This window comes from Gossypium hirsutum, chromosome D01, assembly GCF_007990345.1.
Source record: "Gossypium hirsutum isolate 1008001.06 chromosome D01, Gossypium_hirsutum_v2.1, whole genome shotgun sequence".
Taxonomy (NCBI): Eukaryota; Viridiplantae; Streptophyta; class Magnoliopsida; order Malvales; family Malvaceae; genus Gossypium; species Gossypium hirsutum.
The window spans coordinates 51,304,061-51,324,857 of NC_053437.1; the positions used below are offsets into that span (position 1 = coordinate 51,304,061).

A 20,797-nucleotide genomic window follows, 5' to 3' on the forward strand; every position below is an offset into this window, starting at 1 on the left:
AGACTGACTTCAGCTACAAGTGCAGGAGCAGTTAGACAAGATGCAACAGGATATGTCTGAGAAAATGCAGGAATCCCAAAAGGATATGATGGCAAAGCTAACCAAACTGTTGACCGGAGGAGGTGATAAGGGAAAGGGTCCCATGGCTGATGTCAAAGTGGGTAATGAACCACTCTATCTTCTAGGCTTTACTCCTCCATATGTTCAAACTCAATATCCACACAAACCCACTGTCACAATCAAGCCTCAGCAGTCCCAGGCCAGTGCTTTGAACTTTCAAGTTAGATGGGCTCTAACCCCGAAAACTACCCTGTTAACTCTGCTATTCCTGACTTCGATGAAGTGGCTGAAAAGGAAAGAATAAAAGAGGAGTTACCAAGGCAGTTAGAGGAAAGGTGTAAATGGCTAGAGGAGAAATTCAAGACGATGGAAGTCACTGAAAGCTATCGCGGGATTGACGCCAAAGAGCTAAGTTTAGTTCCAGATTTGGTACTCCCTCACAAGTTTAAGATACTAGAATTCGAGAAGTACAATGGGACAACTTGCCCAGAAGCTCATATCACCATGTTCTGCAGACGAATGGCTGGATACGTTAACAATGACCAACTATTGATACATTGTTTCCAAGATAGCCTTTCAGGGGCAGCATCTAAATGGTACAGTCAGCTGAGCCGTACCACAATTGGTTCATGGAGGGACTTGGCACAAGCGTTCATGAAACAGTATAGTCATGTGACAGACATGGTTCCTGACAGAATCACCCTTCAAAATATGGAGAAGAAGCCGAACGAAAGTTTCAGGCAGTATGCACAAAGGTGGAGGGAGGTCGTAGTCCAAGTTCAACCACCGCTCTTAGAGAGAGAAACAACAATGCTCTTTGTCAATACACTGAAATCTCCATTCATTACGCATATGTTAGGAAGTGCTACAAAAAGTTTTTCTGACATAGTCATGAATGGTGAAATGATCGAAAATGCTATAAGAAGCGGGAAAATTGATACAGAGGAGAGTAACAAGAGGTCAGTCTCAAATAGAAGAGAAAATGAGGTGAACAACACAGGTTACTCTAAATTAGTTACCGTGAGTCAGCCAAGAAAGGTGGTTGGTAATCAATAGAATTCATCGAGGCAAGATTCCGGTATGAAGACTGAGAAGTTTCAGTTTACGCCAATCCTGTACCGTATAAGGAACTGTATCAAAATTTGTTTGATGCACATGTTGTTTCCCCTTTTCATATGAAGCCTCTACAACCTCCGTATCCCGAATGGTATAATGCGAACACACAATGTGAATACCATGCTGGGGTTACGGGACACTCGATTGAGAATTGCACTGCCTTCAAGAAGCAAGTTGAAAGACTCATCGACATGGGTATTGTCAAGTTTGGTGACCCATCTAGTGCAGGAAATCCGCTACCTAATCATGATGGATGATGGAGGGAATGCAATGTATGAAGAAGTGGTGAGGTTTTCATATCGATGCCATATATGCAGACACAAATAAAAGGGTCATTGTTAGATATTCGCCTGGGAGGTTTTATAAATAATGGGACTGCAGAGGAAACCCTGTAGTATTTAGAGTTTGTTAGAGTAATGTTCAGAACACACTTGTTGCTTTTAGCCTAGAAGCAATGAGAACCTCTTTGTGAAATAGGCTCACGTTTGAACATTATTATTTTAATAAAATACATTATTGCAATCATGTTTGAGCAAATGTTCTTTCATTCTTTACGATTTTTTTTCATTCTTTCAGATTCTTTTCTGCCAAACCATTCATTTATTCATTCATTTATTTGTATATCCTTTAGCACCCACTATGGGTCCCCAAATATCAATGACATGAGTGACGCTGCTACAGACTCAAAATCGCCTTCTGAGTGAGACATGTGTTTAGAGGGATCTCATGACTTTGAAGATGTCATAAATTGTAGTTTATTTCTAGACTTATTAAGGATGGTAGAGCAGGAAGGAAATTTTACCTCATGAGGAGACAATAGAAACTGTGACCTTGAGGGAACATGCATGATCGAAGAAACAAAGCAAGACGTTGTTGAGTTACTTCAAGAATTCAAAAATGTCTTCGTATGGTTATACCAGGGTATGCCCGGGTTAAACACTTTCATTGCAATCTGAACAACAACACAATATGAGAAATTTGTAGTACGTTCAAGATTAATATCATGAATGATGTAGTGGAAACTGTACCAGAGCAGTACCTCTCTCTTTAACTCATCACGATTTTTTCTATTGAAGTTGAAATTCTTTCTCTCCGGGTATTGGCTGAGCAGGTTTGATGAAGCAGAACAGATCCAATCGCAATGTGATCAATTGAACTTGATAGAAGGAAGAAGATTAAAAGTTATTCATCATGGTCAGATGTACCAGAAATGAATGATGCGAGCCTATAACAAAAGGTTCATCCTAGAGAATTCCACGAGAGTGACCAAATGTTGTAGATCCTTCCTCTACAAAAAACATTTTGGAAGGAAACGGATGCCAAATTGGGAGAAACCTTATGATTATAGAGAAGGTTTTTTTCAAATGAGCTTTGATTTTGAGCGAGATGGATGATAAAACCTGCAAAGTCTTGTAAACTCAGATTCAGTCAGGAAATACTCTGCTTAAAGAAGGAGAGGACCAAGGTAAAAACCCACAAATGGCAGCTTGAGTCCCCAAAAAAAAGAAAAATAAAAAGAAGTGATGTGAAAAAATGAAAAGATGAAAATGAAAAATGAAAAAGTAAAATAGAGAGGCTAAGGTGAAAACCCGCAAAGGGCGCCTTAGACTAAAGGGGATTTGAGTTGAAAACCCAAAAAGGGCGGCTTAAATGTTGGTCAAAATGGCGTTTGAATTTTTCAGAGCAGCTCAAATATTGATCAGAATGAGGGTATGCAGTGGTCTTGCTATACCTGAATCAACAGGAAAGGGTAGGCGACATCTTGGGGCATCGACAAAGTACTCCTAAACACATGTTAAACTCAGAATGGTCTTTAAAAATCTGTACAGAGAAGTTCAAGCTGCGATATCTGGGGCATCTAATCCTTATATTATTTTTTGTTATTCTTGGAACACTTCATTCATTTCCAAGATATGCATTCCTAAATCAATTTCTTTGTTATCCATCTTTATTATCTTTGACAACTTATTCATTTCGAGCTATGCTCAGAACCAACTCAATTCTTATCCATGATCTTTTTTGCAAGCATGTTGCATTAGAATAATGATTAATGGACTAATAAAACTTTCACAAGGGAAGTTTTGCATATTACTCTAGAAGTTTCTGAATAATATAGGAACCTCAAACAGGACTATTGTTTAGAACGCACCAGGTTGGAAATCTGATAAAGAAGAGTCAAAATTAAGACTATCCCTTTAGATTTTCTTGTCTAAAGTATTACTTGAACAAAATGGCAAGATGTCGTGTTGGTGACAAAGCTTCAATGAACAAGCAAGCAATGATCACCGAATAATAAGAAGAAGTTGTTCTTGGAGAAGATTTCTTCATTTGTGCATGAGCATTTGGTACAACACCCTGGGAATGGTGTAAGAGACCAAAAAGTTTCATATCCTATATCCTTGAATTGTGATAACAGAGGATTGAGAAAAGGCCAAATCTTTTACTCTTGGGTTACAACGGGAAAAGATGGTACAAATTTTGCATCCCAGTAGATCAAACTTGGAGGTTTACAGCGTGGGGCAATCTAGTCAAGTGCTTATTAGGTTCACCAGCCGAGCATAAAGGCGCTATAGTACATTAAGTGATAAGACCTTAATAAACTTGGAGTAATGACAACTCAAGCGTTAAAATATCATTTTTATGACATTCTACATTCATTCAAATGTCATTCATACATGTCTAGTTAGGAGCATTTGATTCATTTGATCATGACATCCTATTCACTAGGCATAATTAGGTTCACAAAATAAATCATACAGGTCATGTTTCACAGAGAACAGATTGGTGAAATCATAAAGCCTTATCTCCCTGAGTTGCAGTGGAGCAGGTTGAAAAGATAGCAGATTTTGTCTTCCCATACTGGTGGCGAAGTAGATCAAAGAAAGTAGATCTTGTCTTCATGTACTGGCGTGAAGTAGATCAGAGATAATAGATCTTACCTTCCCATACTGGTGGCGAAGCAGATCGAAGAAAACAGATCTTGTCTTCATGTACTGGTGTGAAGTAGATCAGAGATACCGATCTTGCCTTCCCATACTGGTGGCGAAGCAGATCAAAGAAAGTAGATCTTGTCTTCATGTACTGGAGTGAAGTAGATCAGAGATAACAGATCTTGCCTTCCCATACTAGTGGCGAAGCAGATCGAAGGAAAAAGCAGATCTTGTCTTCATGTACTGGCGTGAAGTAGATCAGAGATACCAGATCTTACCTTCCCATACTGGTGGCGAAGCAGATCAAAGAAAGTAGATCTTGTCTTCATGTACTGGAGTGAAGTAGATCAGAGATAACAGATCTTGCCTTCCCATACTAGTGGCGAAACAGATCGAAGGAAAAAGCAGATCTTTTCTTCATGTACTGGCGTGAAGTAGATCAGAGATACCAGATCTTGCCTTCCCATACTAGTGGCGAAGCAGATCAATGAAAGCAGATCTTGTCTTCATGTACTAGCGTGAAGTAGATCAGAGATAACAGATCATGCCTTCCCATACTGGTGGCGAAGCAGATCGAAGGAAAAAGCAGATCTTGTTTTCATGTACTGGCGTGAAGTAGATCAGAGATACCAGATCTTGCCTTCCCATACTGGTGGCGAAGCAGATCAAAGAAAGTAGATCTTGTCTTCATGTACTGGCATGAAGTAGATCAGAGATAACAAATCTTGCCTTCCCATACTGGTGGCGAAGCAGATCGAAGGAAAAAGCAGATCTTGTCTTCATGTACTGGCGTGAAGTAGATCAGAGATACCAGATCTTACCTTCCCATACTGGTGGCGAAGCAGATCAAAGAAAGAAGATCTTGTCTTCATATACTGGCGTGAAGTATATCAAAGATAACAGATCTTGTCTTCCCATACTGGTGGCGAAACAGATCGAAGAAAGCAGATCTTGTCTTCATGTACTGGCGTAAAGTAGATCAAAGATACCAGATCTTGTCTTAATGTATTGGCGTGAAGTAGATCGAAGAAAACAGATCTTGTCTTCATGTATTGGCGTGAAGTAGATCAAAGATACCCGATCTTGTCTTCCCATACTGGTGGCGAAGTAGATCGAAGAAAGCGGATCTTGTCTTCCCATACTGGTGACGAAGCAGATCGAAGATGGCAGATTTTACCTCCCTGAGATTACAGTGGAGTACATTGAAGCCAATTATTCCTATCTCATTGAAGTTGCAATGGAGTGGATTAAAGTACCAGTTCCTATACCTCTAAAGATGCAGTAGGAAGGAACAAGGCTACTGGAAAGAGAAGCATGGAATAAGTTGAGATTCAGTAGGACCGGGCACAATTGGGCCTTGTAGTCTTTGCTCTATTCCCGTTACACGACAATGAGCAAAGAGGGGCAGTTGTAATAGGGCCCAATCGATCCAGGTCCAAACAAAATTAAAATCAGTCCAAGATTTACAAGCTCATCTAAAGCAAACACGGCCCAAAAGAAAAAAGAAAAGCTAAACCCTAGAACCTTCAGCAAATGGCAGCAGGAGCGCCGCAACAAGCCTTCAGTGTCGTGCCCAACGCCCAGTCGCCGCACAACTCGGAGGTCGGCCTCCCCACGCGCGTTTACACTCCATGAACACCTGAAAAAACGGACTCAAGGAGTCCAAAGAAAAACAAACAGCAAGCAATATTTTTTTCCTTCTTTTTTGATTTATTTTCTTTCTCTTTTTCGGCCTATAAAAGGCCATTTTGTAATCTGTAAAATGGGGGGGGGGAATTTTCGGTGTAAAGGAATACACATAGAAACACTGAAAAATACAGAGAAAAAGAAAGAAAGATACAAACTTTTCTTGAATATAAATGTGGCTTTTTTTTTCGGCATTCATTATTTTTTTCATGTTTACTGTTGATTATTAAAGAGAAGAGAGTAAAGAGGAGTTTACCTCTGTGTTCGGGCCACCGTTTGCTACCATCTCCGCCGTAATAGGGGATCCGGTTCAAAAGGCCGACGAGCGACGGCGCAGAAGGAAAATTTAAAAAAAACCCTAGTAAAGGATTCTCAATTTTTTTCCCTTTCAGCTGTAAATAAGTTTTTTACAAAAAAATTTGTTTTAAATAACAAAAGTGAAACGGCGCCGTTTTGCAAGGGGCTAGATCCGCGCGTCGACCCGACCCGCAAGTAGGGTCCACGCATTCTGGCCCTGAATGGGGAATTTGCGCAAATGGTCCCTCTGTTTTTGAGTCATCTTCAATGCAATTTTTTTTATTTTCAATTTTGACCGCACGTTTGTTTCTTGTTTCAATTTGGTCCAACATGAAAACGCTGCGTATAAGGGGCTGGTACATTTCTTGTTTACTCCCTGATGTTTCCAGCGCACTACAAATTAGTCTTCAGCTTTTATTATTTTAAATGTTTACCTGAAAGTTTCCTGTAGTTTCAATTTGGGTCCCTTATTATTAATTATTTTATTATTAAAATTATTTATTTTTATTATATTATTTATTATTATTGATTATTATCATATTTTCTATACATATATATATTTATACGCATAGTTTTTTTTATATATAATATACATATGGGCATTTTTTATATATATAGGTATATATATATTTTTAAGCTTTTATAAATACATGCATATATTTTATACATATGTTTTATTTTTGTTTTTTACTTTTTTATATATACTTTTTTTTTGTAAAAATATACACATGTACATATTTTTATATTTTTATCTTATTTTCATAAATTTCGCATACATATATATACATGCATATTTTCTTAGGAATTATAATAGGTTTTTGTTTTGTTTTATATATTTCATTTATTTATTTTTATTTTATATACGTATACTTATATATACCTGTTTTAATATATGCTTATACACGTTTTCAAAATTTATTTATGTCTTATACTTATATTTTGAAAATACATATATACATATATTTAAAATTAAAGTATCTGTATCATATTGTATATTAACTTTTTAACATACCCTTTTGAAAATATATTTTGGTTTTAACCATTCATCAAAGTTATTTTCTTGATTTAAAGGTTTTTTTTTGAATAAAAGCATTATTGGAAGTTTGGGATTTTCGAGAGAAATTGAGCCCTAACGTATTGGGTTCTGATTTTCTTTGTCAATCTTAAATGACCGAGAATATTCTTTATTCAAAATGCATGAGCATAAAAATCATTTTTGGGAACTTAACTTGTCGTGCCCTAACGTATTGGGTGTGGCCTGTTACTTTATCAAAATGAAGATTTTCGCATAAAATAAGAGTGATATTCAAAGTTCGGGGATTATGAGAAATTGTACCCTAACGTATTGGGACTCGATTTCTTTACATGACTTGAATAATTGGTTATCCTTTTGCAAATTTCATCATTCAAGCTTATTTTAAATTTTTTTTTCAAATTTTCGACACCAAGGCATTAAATAATCAATTTGGTACCGATTTTGGGCGTCACGAGGGTGCTAATCCTTCCTTGTGCGTAACTGACTCCCGAACTCATTTTCTCAAATTTCGTAGACCAAAATCATTTTTAAGGTGAGCCGATCACACCTTAATCAAGGATCGGTGGCGACTCCCATTTTCGTTTTTAAAGTCGACAACTAAAATTTTTGTTTTCAAAAAACGGTTTCGACAATAATTGTATAATATATTATATATTCATATAAATTTGAAAATTTATAAGTTATTTCAATTATGTTTTGGTATATTTGTGTTAAATTTGTATTAATTTTTTATAGGTTAGTGCATAATTTGGTATATGAGTTTGATATTTTTTTATGCAGTACATGTGTTGTTTTTGGTCCAGTGTCCTACCTATATTTGATAAAAGTTATATATGTTAGTATCGGAAGATAATAATGTTAAATATTTAGTGTTTAATTCAAGTTTTAGAGTTAATTTGATGAAAATTTGTAATTAGCTAATAATATTAGCAATTAAGTTTCATTAAATCAACCTTAAAACTCAAATTAAACATTAAAAAATTAACACTATTGCCTCTAGGTATTAAAATATGTAACATTTGTCAAACACAGATATCAGATTAACATCCATACTACATTAGAAAGAAATGTCAAATTTAAGTATCAAATCATATATTAGATTTTTTTTATATTATACCCTAACTAATAGTTATGTTATATAGTAAATTAATAGTGTTAAAATAGCTTTTCTATTTATGTCCCATCTTATTATATTAATAATAATTTCATTAATTATTTAAGTGTGACATGAGTTTGAGTCATGCTAATCGCATTTATTATTTAAATTGTACCCATTATTATAGTATACAATTTTTTTAATATTTTAATTAATAATAATTCGTGTTTCCCACACCACATCCTACCAACTTCCACCAAGGACTGCTGTCGTGTATTTCAACTTTGTATTGTACTGTAATAAAAAGTGATGGGCATATTGCAGTGTGAAGCCAATCGAAATCCCATCTAAGCCCACTTCTCCCTTGTCTTTGTCTTAAAACCAATCAATTTCCTCCTTTTGTCTTAAACTTTCTGTTCTTCCATTTGGCTTCCTAATTTTGAAGTGAAGGTTAGAAACTGAGAATCCAGACCAGAGACATAGTACTTGCTGTATGTCACTAGAATACTTCAGTGACAATTTCTACGGTGGATACTGTGAGGTTGCTAACCCTTTGCAATGGCCTCAACTCAGGAAAAAGCGACGCACAAGAACAACACCCCTTCTCCTTCTTCTTCATCCTCTGCTCAGGTTTTGCAGAACTGGAGTCTTGCTGCTCCCTCCGAGGATCCCATCCCCAAGGCAGCTTCCATGGCAGCCCTGATCCGACCTGCTGAGACCATCGCCGATCCTCCTGCTACTAAGACTACTACCAGCAAAGGTTTTTTTTAACTTCAATTAAAACACTTTTCTTGGATAATTCTCCTTTTAAGTTTTATTTATAATTCAACACAAATTTACAATATATTTTCTTTCTTATTTTCCCTTATCGCTCTTAGTTGTTTTAAATAGTTAGTAAGAACTGGGAGGCTTTGTTTCAGAAAGCTGTGTAATTGAATTGAAGTCTAAGAAAGAAAGGTCTTAATCTTTTTGGTATCAAATGAGAATCTTGCTTGTCATAAGATTTTTCCCCTTCTTTCACTTCACAACATTTTATTTGCAATTAAACATTTTTCTTCTTTATATAGATAAGATTTTTCTTATTATATTTCCTTGATGTCAGATTTGCATTGATAAGAAGACGCTTTTGACTTGCTTCATTTATTTATGTAATATCAAATAATCTAAATGATTCTCTGTCAATCCTATTGGCTGGCCATAATCTGATTATATATTTCATGTACAAACTGGTGATTTTGTTTGCATAGGAATTTCAATCATGCCAAGGGCTCAGACCAGCCATCCTCTGGATCCATTATCTGCTGCTGAAATCTCGGTGGCGGTGGCAACTGTAAGGGCAGCTGGAGCAACCCCAGAGGTAAAAACAAAGGGATATTTTTACTTGTTTTCCTGCTTCAATCTTGATGCTATCATTTTAGGGAGAAATTGTTTGATGTTGATTTTCTATGAAAGAAATGATTTTTTCCCTTTCTTTAGGTGAGAGATAGCATGCGCTTTATTGAGGTGGTTTTGGTGGAACCAGATAAGCATGTTGTTGCATTGGCAGATGCATATTTCTTTCCTCCTTTCCAGCCTTCATTACTCCCTAGGACAAAGGGTGGACCTGTGATTCCTAGTAAACTTCCTCCACGGAAAGCAAGACTTGTGGTTTACAACAAAAGGTCCAATGAGACTAGTATATGGATAGTTGAATTGTCAGAAGTTCATGCTGCAACTCGAGGAGGCCACCATAGGGGCAAAGTCATTTCGTCTAAAGTTGTTCCAAATGTCCAGCCTCCCATGGTAAATATGTGTCTTCCATCGGTTCAATCAGGTTTCATTTTGTGGTTCACATCAATATTTATACCCCTGCTTCTAGAACACTGATATTATGTTCATTCAATAAGTTACTTTATCAGTTACTATATGGGTTGGATAGCATTTGTGTTTAATTTGCTGCTAACCTGTTTTGTGTTTCTCATCTATCATCTTTCTTGCTTTTAGCTTATTTGATAATCTGTAACTGACATGTTTGTTAATCAGTGTCTTTTACTTCTCAAATTATAGGATGCCATGGAATATGCTGAATGTGAGGCTGTTGTTAAGGATTTTCCTCCATTTCGAGAGGCAATGAAGAAGAGGGGCATCGAGGATATGGATCTTGTGATGGTTGATCCCTGGTAAGTGATCATGTTAGATTCTTACACTTTTCTGTTCTATAAAATCATCCAATGCAGGTTTCTTATCATTGTACTTTCAATGTCTTCCGCTCTTTGATAGGTGTGCAGGATATCATAGCAGTGCTGATGCCCCTAGCCGAAGACTTGCTAAACCACTTATCTTCTGCAGAACTGAGAGTGACTGCCCCATGGAAAATGGTTATGCTCGTCCGGTTGAGGGAATCCATGTCCTTGTTGACATGCAAAATATGGTGGTCATTGAATTTGAAGACCGCAAACTTGTTCCCCTTCCGCCAGCTGATCCTTTAAGAAATTACACTGCTGGTGAAACACGAGGAGGTGTCGATCGGAGTGATGTGAAACCACTACAAATTATTCAGACTGAAGGTCCCAGTTTTCGTATCAATGGAAATTTTATTGCATGGCAGAAGGTGCTTGCTTGTGAAATTAATTATACCTTCTATCAATTCAAGATGTTGTTATAATATATATTATTCTTAATTTCTGGTTTCAGTGGAATTTCCGAATTGGTTTCACTCCTAGGGAGGGTCTGGTAATCTATTCTGTTGCTTATATTGATGGTAGTCGTGGTCGGAGGCCTGTAGCTCATCGATTAAGTTTTGTTGAAATGGTAGTTCCTTATGGTGATCCAAATGATCCGCATTATAGGAAGAATGCATTTGATGCAGGAGAAGATGGGCTGGGCAAAAATGCACATTCTCTTAAGAAGGTTTGGCAGTTCTTTCGTGGTTAATGTTTTCTTGTTGAGTTTCATTTCGATATGCCATTTGATTAATTGAAGTTGAAATTTTCCGTGCTTTGCCTTTATTTCCTTTAGGGTTGTGATTGTTTGGGATATATCAAGTACTTTGATGCTCATTTTACAAATTTCACTGGAGGTGTTGAAACAATTGAGAATTGTGTTTGTTTGCATGAGGAGGACCATGGTATCTTATGGAAGCATCAAGATTGGAGAACTGGTTTAGCAGAAGTCCGCCGGTCAAGAAGGCTAACAGTGTCGTTTATATGCACTGTGGCTAATTATGAGTATGGATTTTTCTGGCATTTCTACCAGGCAAGTTGGTGTCTACCACGATTTTGTTTGCTTACTTTGCACGAATTGGCTCTTACTGTCATCTTTGAACTAATGCCTATTCTTAATTATTTGTGAGACTTGCCCCTATCATGTTTCTTTGATGGCAAAAGCAGGAATATTCAGTCCTTTCTTTTCAAATTTCAACTTCAGGTTGTCTTTTGAATGAGGGATGCTTATACATTAATCATATCTCTTAGTTCTATCTAATGGTCCCACTACCATTTTCTTGAGTTTTTAAGGGGGAATATTCCCTCATTTTGAAAGTAGCGTTACTTAAAATTTCAATGATTGATGCTTTTTATAGGATGGTAAAATTGAAGCTGAGGTTAAACTCACTGGAATTCTCAGTTTAGGAGCTTTGCAGCCTGGTGAAACTCGGAAATATGGCACAACCATTGCTCCTGGATTATATGCCCCTGTTCATCAACACTTTTTCGTGGCTCGCATGGACATGGCAGTAGATTGTAAACCTGGTGAAGCATTTAATCAAGTAATTTGTGTTATTATCCCATTATCATGGTTTCGTTTTCTGCCTTCATTATGCTGACATTTTCTGTTTGTAATGCATCTTATGATATCCATTATATATTTGTATTTTACATATGTAACATGTTCATGAGATTTGTCACTTCATTTTCCATTCTTTTTTGCTCCTTTAGAAATGTTAGGAGTTATTAAACGTAAGTTTATGCAAATACACGGATTCGTACAGGTTGTTGAGGTGAATCTTAAAGTTGAAGAACCAGGGAAGGATAATGTTCATAATAACGCATTCTATGCTGAAGAGGAACTACTGAGATCTGAACTGCAAGCAATGCGTGATTGTAATCCGTTGACTGCACGCCACTGGATTGTAAGTAATTTTTCTCATACTCGGTTGTTTAAATCACAGGGATATACATTTTAACTGGTGTTTAATCCACAAAGATTTTCTGAATATTGTGTGGATGTTGAGGTACTAATCCCAGTGACTTGATTGGTCAACTGTACTTTCTATTTTCAAAATTAGGTTAGAAACACAAGAAATGTCAACCGGACTGGGCAGCTAACAGGTTTCAAACTGGTACCTGGTTCAAATTGTTTGCCACTGGCTGGATCTGAGGCGAAATTTCTAAGAAGAGCTGCTTTCTTGAAGCATAATCTTTGGGTCACACCCTATGCACATGATGAAATGTATCCAGGGGGGGAGTTTCCAAATCAAAATCCACGTGTTGGGGAGGGATTAGCTACTTGGGTTAAGCAGAATCGTTCTTTGGAAGAAGCTGATGTGGTTCTGTGGTTAGTAAAATCACATCGGATAACTTCATATGAAATCCTAGGCATTTTATTATCTAACATGTATACTTTCCTCTGTATCAGGTATGTCTTTGGAGTGATACATATTCCTCGGCTGGAAGACTGGCCTGTCATGCCGGTTGATCGCATTGGCTTTATGCTTATGGTATACACTCATCCTAATAAAGTTCACTCTTTGCATCACTTGATTGCTTCATCATGATAGAATATATTAACATTCTTTTTCCTTTTCTGTTAATTCATCATTTTCATAACGATATCAAAGTTAAGGGTTACTCCATCTCATACAAGTTTATTGCTTTTGATTTACTAGCTTTTAGTTACCGACATGTGATATATAGGATCTTATTATGGACTTGGAAAGTTGTCCATCGTCTTATGTAGTTTGAAGATGTTGTCTACACATTGTCCCCTTTAGACACAAATCGCTATCGTGGTAGGCTTGCATGTTAAACAAAATGCTTGACGTAGACAGCCTGCTCAAAATTCTAGTATTTGTGCTTTCGTATGCATCCCAACTCTTAGAAGAGGAGCGCAAGTCCTGATCATGCTTTTCAAGCCTGTTCAGTTCACTTTTCTCTTTAGCAGCGTTAGTAAATAGGAAGGGAATGACTCACCTCGTCAAGGAGACAACGCGTGAGTCATTAGGGTCCCACTCTTGCACTGCATTGTCAGAATGCTTATGGTGTGGATTTGCGCTTGCAATTGAAAATGCTATGCGGAAATTCTTTTTTTAAGTTGGACACAATATAGTAAGTTTACAGCTTGGTTGACAGAAGCATGATGTTAGAAGTTAACCATTGGTATCTGCAATGCAGCCACATGGTTTCTTTAACTGCTCCCCGGCGGTCGATGTTCCTCCTAGCACGACTGATCTGGAGCTCAAGGACAACGACATTGCAACAAAGCCTATCCAAAATGTGATAATCGCGAAGCTTTGATTTCATCTCTGCAGCCTGCAAAATTTTTAGCAAACTACAAACAATTGAGCCATGGATTGGCCTCACATTATTAAAAAAGTATGATCATCTGCATTTGTTTGTCCTCATTTTTTAACCGCCCTTGAACCTTTGTGATATAATTAACTCTGGTTGAATCCTAATGTAATACTTCACTCTGAATAATTGGATCGATTGTAGTTAGTTAACATTTAAGGTGTGTTAAAAAAATTAACTTCAATACAAAATATATATATATATTGGTGCTGTGGTATACCCATTGTGTGGGTGAAAGAAATAAAATATATTTAAGCAATTCATTTTCATTTTTTAGTCAAGTTATTTTTTAGTAACTAAATTTAGTCTTTTTTTGCCACATTTTTATATTCATATTTTTTTTCATCAATTTTCATCTCTAATATCAATTTTTATTTTCATAAAAATTTTCTATTTAACTCATTTTTCAAATTTCTTGAAATTTTACTAAACAATGTTAGATGTCTTATAAAAAATTTTTGGGCTGTTGCAATGTCCATTAGCAAACCTACTCTTGTTCTGTGAAATTCTCACAAGTTAATAGCTTAATTAAAGGTAAAAGTTCAAAGGAAATCATTGTAATATAAGTAGATTGCATTTTTGTCAATTTACTAAAAAATATTAAATTGTATTAGATTAAAAATTAAATTCATCATTTTGTAAAAATTCTATAAATTTTTATTGTTAAAAATTGATCTTTATACACTAGAATAAGGTACATGTGGCATACTATATCTAACTGCTACTTTTTACTCAAAAAATAAAAAAATTAGTCCTTATATGTTAGATTAAAGAGCAAACTGATTATTTTATTAAAAATTTCATCTATTTTTATTGTTAAAATTGGTCTTAGTTATATCAGTTTTTAATAATAAATAATGATGAAATTTTTAACAAAAAGACAATAAAATAAACAAAATGTAATCTAACTCTTAATGTATTTTTAAAATTTTAACATTTTTGTAACATTATCTTATTTTTCTTATTTCAATTTTCCTATTTAATTTTCTAACAGTCTTAGGAAAAAAACTCAAAGGCATTGGAAGATGAAGCTCTTACCTAGAAACGAATCAGAGGCGCTGTCGCGAAGCTAAAACAACCAACCTTGCTCCATCATCTGAAACATCAATTAAGCAAATGAAGGAGCTGTCCTACGACATCCCAAAATCGTGGATTTGACCACTCTAGCACCTCCAAAGAACATCTCCAAACCACGAGCACTGAAATGGTCAAAAGGACTCAAGCAACAAGATAGAAGCTTCTCCCATTCAAGAAAGAGTCGAAGCACCTTTCCAAGTCAAACCACGCCCTTTACTCCACTGAAACAGACAATCAAAAGGCGGAAACCAAAGATCCCCAAAAAATAGGAAACAATAAAAAAAATACTGTAAAAATGTTAAGCTAGATATGGGGAGAAAAAACCCTAGTTTAATTAGACAAGAGGCCAAAGATTGCCCATGCAAAGAGCCAAAACAGCTTGGGAAACCCTACAGTCGGCAAGGTGTCGAGAGAGGGACAATTTTTTTTTTTTTTGTGCTTAGGATTTTTAAATACTGTATAGGTACAGATTATATTCCGCATCCTTATAATGAAAAAGTAAATCAAACCTCTTCATTAAACATAGTTGCCAAAGAAGAAGAACCTTAATTGCCATTTTTGCCAGTTTCGGGTTTTTTTTTTCACATCAGAAAAAATAAAAAAAGGATCATTTTCCTATAATTTTGTACTCCATATGACATGAAAACATATCAATCATTTTTCAAATAAAAAATAGCCAATTAATTCATCTCCTCTCTTAAAAAATTGTAATGAAAATAAATTATTAAAAGAAGCCTGAGCTCAGCTCTGCTGCTGACTACACAAAACAAACATGCGAAGAATGAATGAGCAAACAGAATAGTAGACTAGATTGAGATTCTCAAAGTCTGACTCTTCACTTCACTCATCCCCGAAAAAGGCACGAATTTTTATAGTAAAAGAGGCAACGTGTTGATGATGGGCTCGGTGGGGGAAAAGAGAATCGAGGACGACCTTTCCTATCCGATATTGCTTGCAGAACGAGTTCGCTCCGCCGCCGACGAGGCCGAGTCCTTTAAAGCCGACTGCTGGGAGGTTGGGAAGCAAGTGGATCGGCTTTCCCAAATGCTTCGAACCCTTGTCCGCTTCACCACCTCGGTTCAATCCCTCTATGAACGCCCGATTCGCCGGGTAATCGCCGAGGTTTCCAAAAACCTAGAGCGGGCCCTCACTTTAGTCCGGAAGTGCAAGCGCCATAGCGTCTTGAGCCTTGTGGTGAGAATCACCAGCGCCACTGATTTCCGCAAAGTGCTGAACCTTCTGGACGCTTCCGTCGGCGACATGAAGTGGCTCATGGGAGTCCTCGACGCCGAAAACAACGGCTCTGCTAGCGGAACCTTCCTTTCCCTCCCTCCAATCGCTAGCAACGACCCCATTATCTCCTGGGTTTGGTCTTGCATCGCAACCGTCCAAATGGGCCAATTAACCGATCGAATCGAAGCCGCCAACAACCTCGCTTCCCTCGCTCAAGACAACGACCGAAACAAAAAGATAGCCGTTGAAGAAGGCGGAGTCCCTCCTTTACTGAAACTTCTTAAAGAAAGCTCCTCAATGGAAGCGCAAATCACCGCGGCTAATGCCCTTCTTGTTTTGGCAAACGAACCGGAAAGAGTTCGCAGTATTGTTGAAGAAATGGGGGCCCCAATTGTGGTTCAAGTGTTGCGAGATTCTCCGATGAAGGTTCAAATCCCCGTAACGAAATTGATAGCGAGAATGGCGGAGTATGATCCGGTGGCTCAAGAGGATTTCGCCAGAGAGAATGTGATTAGGCCGTTGGTCACTTTGTTGTCGTTTGAGACATTCGTGGACGATTCTGGGACTCGTTTGGGTAAGCAAAGCATTCATTCTATAGTTCAAATTAATAAAGAAATGGAGAAAAATTCTTGGACTTCATCGAATTCAAGGAATTATAGTTATGGGCCCTATGCTAATTCATACTCAAATTTACACTTGGATGGTAGTACTAGGGGAGGAAACTACAGGAAAGAAAGGGAAAATGAGAACCCTGAAGTGAAAATTCAGTTGAAAATCAACTGTGCTGAAGCTTTATGGATGCTGGCTAAAGGGAGTGCTTCAAATAGTGGGAGGATAACAGAGACAAAAGGATTACTTTGCTTGGCTAAGTTGGTGGAGAAAGAACAAGGTGAGCTACAGTATAATTCTTTGATGACAATAATGGAGATTACTGCGGCTGCTGAATGGAATTCTGATCTTAGACGCTCGGCTTTCAAGATGAATTCATCTGCTGCTAAGGCTGTTATTGATCAGCTTTTGAGGGTGATTAAGGAACTGGATAGCCCTACATTGCAAATTCCGGCTATCAGATCAATTGGTTCTCTGGCGAGAACTTTTCCAGCTCGGGAGACTCGAGTGATTGGTCCTTTGGTGACACAGCTTGGTAACAACAATCAAGAAGTGGCAATGGAAGCTGCCATTGCATTGGCAAAATTTGCCTCTCCAGACAATTTTCTCAGTATGGACCATTGCAAGTCGATAATCGAGTTTAATGGTGTTCCACCTTTGATGAGATTGCTTACATGTGGCGAGAAGACACAACTGCATGCTGTGGTACTGCTCTGCTACCTTGCTATTCATGCCGGTGATCATAAAGCTTTGGAACAAGCTAGGGTCTTGACTGCCATTGAAGGGGCAGATCGAACAATGTTTGCACAACATCCTGATTTGAAAGACTTGGTGTCCAGGGCCATATATCAACTCAACCTTTACCATACCCATACCGGAGTCCATCCTCAGAGGCAATTATATGCGCCTTAAATTATGCACCCAATATTTCCGTTATGGTTATTTGTTTTGCTTTTCAGGTAAACCCTAAGTTGGAAGGCAAAGCTAACAGGGCATACACATAATAGATTTGGTAAGTTGGATGAAAAAAGTATAGGTTCAGCAATAGACAGGTTTCTGTTTAAGAACTATACGTTGTTCAAAATACCTTAGGTGCTTTTATATGCCCTTTGATGGTCCAATTGTCTGAATATTTTCTTTCATGTTTATATGAACAAATTGATTCCTTCAAACCTTTTCTAGTATTTTTATCTTCCTTGAACTTGTTACATTATTCCCTCATAGTTCTTTCTTACATTATTTTGTACGCTATGAATTCCCATGGACAAATTTTGAGGATAGGTCACTAGTTGAGGTCGCCATCTGCTCCCCAGACCACAAGTCTAGACAGCTCAACAACTTTAAATGCTTCCCCCAAGGACCATGGGCTGAGCTGATGTATGAATATAGGAAGGACCAAGGGAAAGCAAAGCAATCATACCAAATTGATTCTTACCCATTGTTGCAAATAAATGTAAAAAGCCAATAGAAACAATATATCCCGTGTAGCCATCTCAAACATAAATGTTTTACCATCAATGGTGATTGATCAATTTGTCACAGTAATAACCATCGGTGCAATTGTCAATCCTAGTGTGAGAACCGTTCTACGACTATTTTTATAGGAAAAAAAGGAAAAAGAAAAAGAAAAAAGAGGGAGTTAAAACTCATAACATGTTTTCTGGCTGTGCCACTCATACTAAAATATACCAACACTGATGCTTAACGAGCAAACAAGAAAATAAATGCCAATTGTTTCTAGTTTTCAACCCGAGCTTTATACGGGTTATTTTATTAAGAAAAACTGAAAAAAAAGTTATATCACATAAATATAATAATTCCATAGTGTTATATATTTTTACGCAATGAATTTTTAAAATATAAAATACTGAGAAACAAATGAATGATAACATAATTGATTAATTTTAAAAAAAGGTTAAATATAAAATTGGTATATGAACTTGTCAACTTCTCTTAAATTGATACTTATGGTTTTTTTTTGTCTCATATTAGTACTTGAATTTTTTTTCGTCAATTAAATCGGTACCCGAGCCTAACGCCGTTAAGTTCATGACAAGTGGCAGAATAAGATTGTGACACCTAACATAAATGACATTATGATGATGTCATAATCTAAAAAATAAAAAATAAAAATATTTTTCTTTTTTACTTTTCTCCCCCAATTTTTGTCTGTGTAATTTATTTCCTTTTTTGTTTTTTTTTGTTTGGTGTTTCTTTTTCTTCTTCTTTCTTCTTCCTCCCTTTTTTTTTGTGTAATTATATTTATATTAATCACACATGATTATTAGAAAATAATACGATTTTGGATATCATATATAAAAATGTAAAGCTAAAATTTACTGTAATTTTGCTACAATTATTCTTAATTTGAATCCATATCATAAAATGCCAAAAATATTTACTGGCGGGAAAGTACTTATTAGGGTTTTTTTACACAAATAGGGCAGGAAAAAAAATCTACTGAAATAGGGTGTCAGAAAAAGTATTTACCAAAATTGGTTACTTTTTTTATTGGAGCCTATTAGATAGGCGCCAATGAATAAAAAAATATTAATTTTTTTGAATAAAATATTATTTTTATATTTTTTAATAAAATTTTTAAAAAAATACGGGTCAAAATACGGGTTGGGTCGGGTCGGGTGGCGCCTCATAGAGAGACGCCAATGGTGGCCTTCTGCCCACGGCTGCACGGCTGCACCAGCAGCATGGTCTTGTCCCCTCATGTTTGTTTTTTTTTACCTATAAGTAAATGGTCCCAACATGCAATGGGCACGGTAGAGAAAAAAAAAAGAGAGAAAGGAGAAGAAGAGAAGGAGAAGAAAAGAAGAAGAAGAAGAGAAGAAGAAGAAAGAAAAAAAAAGGTAATATTTTTTTTTAGTAAATAATTTTGTTTATAATTTAAAAATTTTATAGTTTGTGAATATTTTAGAAGATATTGTGAATTTTTTGTTATTAATTATTGATTATAAATTATCTATATTTAGTGTTTATAGTTTGGATTAGAATTTTGTATGAATATTGTAATTTTTTATGAATATTGTAATTATTTTATAATTAAATTTGTATTTATAGTTTTGGATTAGTATTTTGTATGAATATTGTAATTTTTTGTATGAATATTGTAATTTTTTTGTATGAATATTGTAATATTATAATTTTATATGAATATTGTAATTTTGTATGAATATTGTAATGTCGAGATATATTGTAATATTGTAATTTTTTGTATGAATATTGTAATTATTTTATAATTAATTTGTTAGTAATTTAGGATTATGTTATAAATTTTTGTGTTTGTAATTATTTAAAATTTAATTTATTGGTAATTTAGGATTAAGATATAAGTTGTGTTTAGTTTAGTATTTAGTGAGTTTAACATATAAAGTTTATAAAAAAATTAAATATCATTTTATTAAAAGTTTAATTATAAAAAATTAAAAATCATTTTATTAAAAGTTTAATTATAACTGACTTTTTTAATCATATAGTTGTTGTTAACTCATTTAATTTTTATATAATGTAACTTTTATATAATTTAATTTAATTTGATTTTGTATTTATTTAACAGTAATTATTGATTTTTTGAAACAAATTAACTGAATTCATTTTTTTGATTGCAGATTTGCAGGAAATGGGTTCTCTAATTAATAATAATAATCACATATCAAGTACTATTAATGAGATGGTAATAAAATTTTTATTTGATATTCATGTTATTTGTTGAATTAAATTATATTGTATTAACTATTTTGCTAATTTAATAATGTTAGGGTCCGTACCGCGCATTAAGGGGCCGTGTTAATAGTGTAGGGTTTCAACCAGATGAACGCCTAATACCATACTTAGAGTTAGCCGGGTTCGGATCAGCGGTCTTGATCTGGACTTTTGATCTGCGATACGACTTGATTTCCGCTTTAGTCGAGCGATGGCGTCCAGAGACCCACGCATTTCATTTGCCGTGCGGAGAGTGTACCGTCACTCTAGAGGATGTTGTAGCACAGCTCGGGCTTCCCATAGACGGGAATGCAGTCACGGGCATAAGTTCAATCTCTAGGCCGACTACCCTTTGCAATGAATTACTTGGACGCTCGCCAAGTCAGGGGAAATTTAC

At 36.0% G+C, this 20,797-nt stretch overlaps 2 protein-coding genes across 2 annotated transcripts; both read left to right on the forward strand.

Annotated features, from left to right (window-relative positions):
• Window positions 1-8,526: 8,526 nt before the first annotated feature.
• LOC107922409 (copper methylamine oxidase) lies at window positions 8,527-13,921 on the forward strand. The gene is made up of 12 exons (XM_016852438.2): window positions 8,527-8,981; window positions 9,469-9,578; window positions 9,698-10,003; window positions 10,268-10,380; window positions 10,481-10,811; window positions 10,895-11,110; window positions 11,219-11,455; window positions 11,781-11,966; window positions 12,189-12,329; window positions 12,486-12,754; window positions 12,836-12,917; window positions 13,591-13,921. Exons 1-12 carry the CDS (start codon window positions 8,780-8,782, stop codon window positions 13,711-13,713), a joined length of 2,316 nt encoding a protein of 771 aa, XP_016707927.1. The 5' UTR covers window positions 8,527-8,779; the 3' UTR covers window positions 13,714-13,921.
• An 845-nt stretch (window positions 13,922-14,766) lies between these two features.
• Window positions 14,767-17,876, forward strand: LOC107922569 (ARM REPEAT PROTEIN INTERACTING WITH ABF2). Its single transcript, XM_016852659.2, has one exon. The coding sequence runs from the start codon at window positions 15,739-15,741 to the stop codon at window positions 17,596-17,598; it is 1,860 nt and encodes a 619-aa protein (XP_016708148.1). The 5' UTR covers window positions 14,767-15,738; the 3' UTR covers window positions 17,599-17,876.
• The last annotated feature ends 2,921 nt before the right edge of the window (window positions 17,877-20,797 follow it).